The 5,459-nt window shown below is 57.5% G+C and overlaps 1 protein-coding gene across 1 annotated transcript; it reads left to right on the top strand.

Moving 5' to 3' along the window:
• Positions 1-7: 7 nt before the first annotated feature.
• LOC113941343 (IgGFc-binding protein-like) lies at positions 8-5,363 on the top strand (the record flags this gene model as incomplete). Its single annotated transcript, XM_027632506.1, has 10 exons — positions 8-26; positions 383-624; positions 719-1,002; positions 1,112-1,389; positions 1,686-2,284; positions 2,662-3,226; positions 3,378-3,577; positions 3,678-4,058; positions 4,413-4,699; positions 5,092-5,363. Coding segments are annotated over exons 2-10 (3,046 nt in total), but the record flags the coding sequence as incomplete, so codon positions are not given.
• Positions 5,364-5,459: the final 96 nt, after the last annotated feature.

Consider the following 5,459-nt stretch of genomic DNA (forward strand, 5'->3'; position numbering starts at 1 on the left):
CACAACACCACCGGGGACGACCTCAGGTACTGCTATTATTGGTAGCATTCTGAGTCATCTTCAAAACCCACACTGGCTACTAGTTGCATTTACATTTGAGGGCTGTTTTTTGCCTTGTGTCAGTCTCCTTCCATAATAAGGCACACATTGGAATCTATTCCAAGTTGGTGTGAGTCACGTGTGCTTCTGCAATGAACGTGTTTGAGTAGGTTTGAACAGCATGCCTGGGAAAATGAATCCTATTTTGACAGAGATGTCTAATGACTTAATCTCTTTGTAAAAGCAGTAGACCAATCCTGGGGCCACAGTCCTTTGTAGGCTGGGGAGAAGAGGCAGCAGGAGGTGCTCAACTAAACTTGCCCTCTGGTCTTTCCACTGTCAGAGACCTGTGTGGTGGAAGGAGACCCTCACTACCACACATTCGACAAGCAGCTACACAACTTCATGGGCACCTGCACCTACACCCTCTCCAAGCTGTGTGAGAGCAACAGCTCCCTGCCCTATTTCAACGTGGAAGCAGCCAACGAGCACAGGAGAGGCAACACTCGTGTGTCCTACGTCCGATACGTGGATGTCGATGTGGCTGACCAGCGGATAAGGCTGGGGCAGGGTGGAGTGGTGACGGTAAGCTCGAGGGGACAGCCTGTGGGGCTGTGCAAGAGGAAAGAGCTGTGCCAAATGGGTTGCTTCAATCCTATCTTGCTTCCTGTCCCTTCAGGTGAATGGAGTGGCAGAGATCCTGCCTTGCAGCCCATCCGCAGGTGTGCAGGTCTTGTCCAGTGGGTTCTACACTATGGTCATGACAGACTTTGGCTTGAGAGTGAAGTTTGATGGGGTCCATCGGGTGGAGGTGACACTTCCAAGCACCTTTGGGCAGAAGGTTTGTGGCATGTGTGGGAACTACAACGGGATGGCAGCAGATGACTTCCTGAACCCAGAAGGGATGCTGGAGCCAGACTCTACCAGCCTGGGCAACAGCTGGGAGGTGTCCAAAAACAGCAGGTGGGTGTGCCTCCCCAGCAGGTCTGGGGACACATCGGGCAAGGGGAGGAGGAGGCACCAGGAGAAGCCCAGAGATGACCCAGGGGCCCTTCTCCCTGTCTTTCCACAGCTGCTCAGCCGGACCGCTCCCCACCCCAGCCTGCAATGACACGGACAAGCAGGTGATCGCCAGCAGCCGCTTCTGTGGGCTCCTCATTGACACCAGTGGCCCCTTTCAGATCTGCCACGCTGTGCTGAGCCCCAGCAGTTACTTTGAGACCTGCTCGTATGACCTGTGTGAGCTGGGGCTGGACCAGGAGACCCTGTGCAAGAGCTTGCAGTCCTATGCGGATGCCTGTCAGGCGCTTGGGGTCCAGATACCTGTGTGGAGGAACACAACCTTCTGCCGTAAGTCCACACGTGGTAGCACAGATCGTTACTCTCAGGAAAACGCAGGACAGGAAGGAAAGAGTGAGGCAGGGAAATATTCTCACTGTGAGCTGAGGGGATTTACAGGGAGTTGTCTGTATTAGAGGCACCATCACATTTGCTGTTTCATTTGATCAGATAGGACTGAGAACACACATGGAACCAAGCAGACCAGAGGGAAAACGCAGACCGTTACTTTTTCAAAGGGGAAAATACCTCAAAAGAAGTGTTGAGTTATGTTCTGCAAGTAATTGCTGCATCTTCTGTTTCTGCAGCGATCACCTGTCCGGCCAACAGTCACTATGAGCCCTGTGCTGCTGCCTGCCCTGCCACCTGTGTTGACCCAATGGCTCCAGTCACCTGCAGCCTGCCGTGCGTGGAGGGCTGTGTGTGTGACAGCGGGTACCTGCTCTACCACGACCAATGTGTGCCCAGCCAGCAGTGTGGGTGTTGGCACAATGGGCAGCACTACCCCGTGGGCTCTGAGTTCTGGACGGACAACAGCTGCTCCTCCAAGTGCACGTGTCCCGCACGGGGAAGCAAAGTCCAGTGTTTCGAAGCCTCATGCCCTGCGGGCCAGTACTGCGGGGTGCAGGGTGGGAAACCCGTGTGCCTCGAACACTCCTACGGCATCTGTCACGTCCACGGGGACCCTCACTACAACACCTTTGACAAGGTGACGCACAACTTCATGGGCAACTGCACCTACACCCTGGCCAAAGTGTGCTCCAACACCACCTCCCTGCCCTACTTCAATGTGGAGGCCAAGAACGAGCATCGTGGCAACACCAGGGTGTCCTATGTGCGTGAAGTGCTGGTTGAGGTGTACGGACAGCGCATTGCCATCCTCAAGCAGGAGAAGAGCCAAGTGCTGGTAGGCGGCGGAGCCGGCACGGGTGTGGTGTGGGTGCAAGGCAGGACTGGCTGTTCTCGGCAGGGCCTGGCATGTACCAGCTGCCTCCATTGTTCCAGGCCTGGGGGGGTTCCCCTGAAGCCACTGGGTTCCTCTGTTTTTCCCTTCCAGAGGGGTTGGAGGAGGAAGAGGCAACCAGGAAATGTGCTCTCTGTTGAGCAGAGGCCCTTGCAGAGTGCAGGACACAGAAACGGCTCTGTGGGCCCCAGGGGTGTGGGGTGTGAGGGTATCCCAGGCAGCTGTTTGCCGTGCCTGGCCTGGCAGCTGCTTTCCCCAGGCAGGAGACCCCGGGGAGGCCAGGGACAAGTCCAGGGCCCATGGTACTGTGTCTGCCCTAGGTGAACGGTGTGCGCCAGACCCTGCCGGTGAGGGCAGCGGGAGGTGCGATCACGGTGAGCAAGAGCGGCCGCTACGTCGTCCTGGAGACAGACTTCAGCCTCAGAGTGTCCTACGACACTGACCACTCGGTGGAGGTGAAGGTGCCCACCACCTACTTCAACCTGACCTGTGGCATGTGCGGGAACTTCAACAACCGGAGAGACGACGAATACATGATGCCAAACGGGCAGCAAGCCGCAGACTCCAATGCACTGGGGGAGAGCTGGCAGGTCCCAGACAGTGACCCCTCTTGCGGTGTCCCCGTCCCCTCCCCACCCTGCAGTGCAGAGGAGGAGGAGCTCTACAAGTCGGACCGCTTCTGTGGCATACTGACCAGCAGGCCCAGCTCTTTTGAGACGTGCCACAGCGTGATCAACCCCCAGAGCTACTTTGACACCTGCCTCTACGACCTTTGTGCCCTGAATGGTGGCCAGGAGTTTCTGTGTGCTGCTCTGGAGGCCTATGCTGACGCGTGCCAGGCAGCTGGCGTGACTCTTCTGCCCTGGAGGAATGCCACCTTCTGCCGTGAGTACCTGCCTTGCCGTTGCCAGAAGGGAAATGTACCGCTCCCCTTGCCCAGAACCTCTGGCCAAAGACAGTCTTTGCTCTTCCCCCTCCCAGAAGACCTTCCTTGCTTCAAGTCTTGCTGGTCCTGATTGTCCCCTCCCCATTGCAGCCTTGAAGTGTCCTTCCAACAGCTCCTATGACCCTTGCATGACCGGCTGTCCTGCCACCTGTGTTGACCGACAAGCCCCACAGAACTGCTCCAAGCCCTGCGTGGAGGGCTGTGCGTGTACCTCTGGCTTCCTCCTCAGCGGAGACACCTGTGTGCCCGAGGCCCAGTGTGGCTGCCTCTTTGAGGACAACTACTACAGCGTGAGTGAAACCCCTGCCCTGCTTTGCACCCCTCCCAGGCACTCCTTTCCCTCAATTTTCCTGCATCCTACACTGACGTTTGGCGTTTCCCTGCCTGCAGGAAGGCGAGTACTCCGTGAACGAGAATTGCACTCGCCGGTGCCGGTGTGAAGCCAACGGCCAGATGGTTTGCTCTGCCTTGTCCTGTGGCGAGGAGGAGGTCTGCAAGATCCAGAACGGCCAGAGGGACTGTTACCCAGCCAGCACTGCGCTCTGCCACATCTACGGTGACCCGCATTACAGCACCTTTGATGGGAAGCTTCACCACTTCCAGGGCTCCTGCAACTACACCGTTGTGACAGGCTGTGACAACTCCTCCATCGGGTTCAGTGTCACTACCCGCAACGAACATCGTGGCAGCCAGAGCTGGACAGCTCTGAACTCTGTGGCACTGTCCCTGGAAGGCCTCCACGTTGCACTGCGCAAGCGCAAGGCCGTCTACGTAAGCCCCTCACTTTTACACCTGGGAACCACAGATGCACTAAGCACCCCTAAATACCACTCTGTCCCCAGGGAGAACTTGCTATTCCCTCAGCCTGCTGTGTGCTTGCAGAAGAGCCTGGTGAGGCTCTGAGTGAGGCAGATGTGGCTGCTCGTGCAGCCACAGATTTTTGGCTGGTGTCCTGACTTTTGGGTGGGCCGTGTGTAGAGCTGCTGGTGTCCTCATAGGCCTGGGCAGGGTTTCTCATGCCATCAGTGCTTCCGACTCACTGGGCCCTGGCACCACCCCAGTGAGGAACAGGGACCTCTCAGCAGAGGGCACCTCTTTATGCTTCCCTCTTTCCCCCTACTCCAGGTCAACGGTGCTCTGGTCTCCCTGCCTGCTTCTCCTGCCCCCGGTGTGACCATTTCCCTGAGCGGCTCCTACGTGCATGTTTCCACCAAACTGGGCCTGCAGCTGCAGTTCAACGGGGACCACGAGCTCCTCGTGAAGGTGTCTGAGAAGCACAAGGGCAAACTCTGTGGGCTGTGTGGGACGTACACTGGGAGCCAGCAGGATGACTTCATGCGCCCTGATGGAGTTGTCGTGCCCGACTTCAATGACTTTGGAGCCAGCTGGATGGTGCCGGATGATGAGTGGCTGTGAGTCCCTGATCTATCCTGCAGATGAAGGACAAGAGGGAGTTTGGGAGAGGGGAGCTATGAGAGCCATCAGGAGGAAGGGTTGGTGATGGCAGGCATGGGCCAAGGGAGAAGAGGCAGTTTCTTGACCTCCGGGAGGGTGGTCCAGGGCCTGGGCATGACACTTTTCCCAAGTTGTTGGGATCGCAACAGCCTGAGGCATTTTCTTCTGTCCACCTGATTCCAGGGGTGGGACTGGTGACTGTGGGCCATGCGTTCCACCCTGCAAGCGACGCCGTTGGTGCCTGTCTTAGGGGGGGGATCTGGGCTCCGGAAGCTGAGGTTTTGTCTGGGGAGGAGGTGAGGAAATGGTGTGGCTGCGGTGAGCTCAGGGCTGTCTGTCTGCTGTGTAGGTGTGACCCAACCATCGGCCCGCCTGTGTCCTGCTCCCCTGCTGAGGAGGAGGCAGCTAACAAGCAGTGTTCAATCCTCACACATCTGGGTGGCCCGTTCCAGCCATGCCATGCAGTTCTGCCGCCCCAGACCTACTTTGAGAGCTGTGTCTATGACCAGTGTGCCACGGGAAACAGCACGGAGCAGCTCTGCAATGACCTGGGGGCCTATGCCACAGCCTGTGCAGAGGCAGGCATTACCCTGGGAGACTGGAGTGCTGGCACTGTCTGTGGTAAGTCTTCTGTCCATCTCCTTTGATTTCCCTGACTCTCTCCCTGATTCAAGGAATGGGGCAGCTGTGCTGGAGGTTTCCCCACCTGTCACCTCA

Source organism: Corapipo altera, unplaced genomic scaffold (assembly GCF_003945725.1).
Source record: "Corapipo altera isolate COAL_440 unplaced genomic scaffold, ASM394572v1 83, whole genome shotgun sequence".
NCBI lineage: Eukaryota > Metazoa > Chordata > Aves > Passeriformes > Pipridae > Corapipo > Corapipo altera.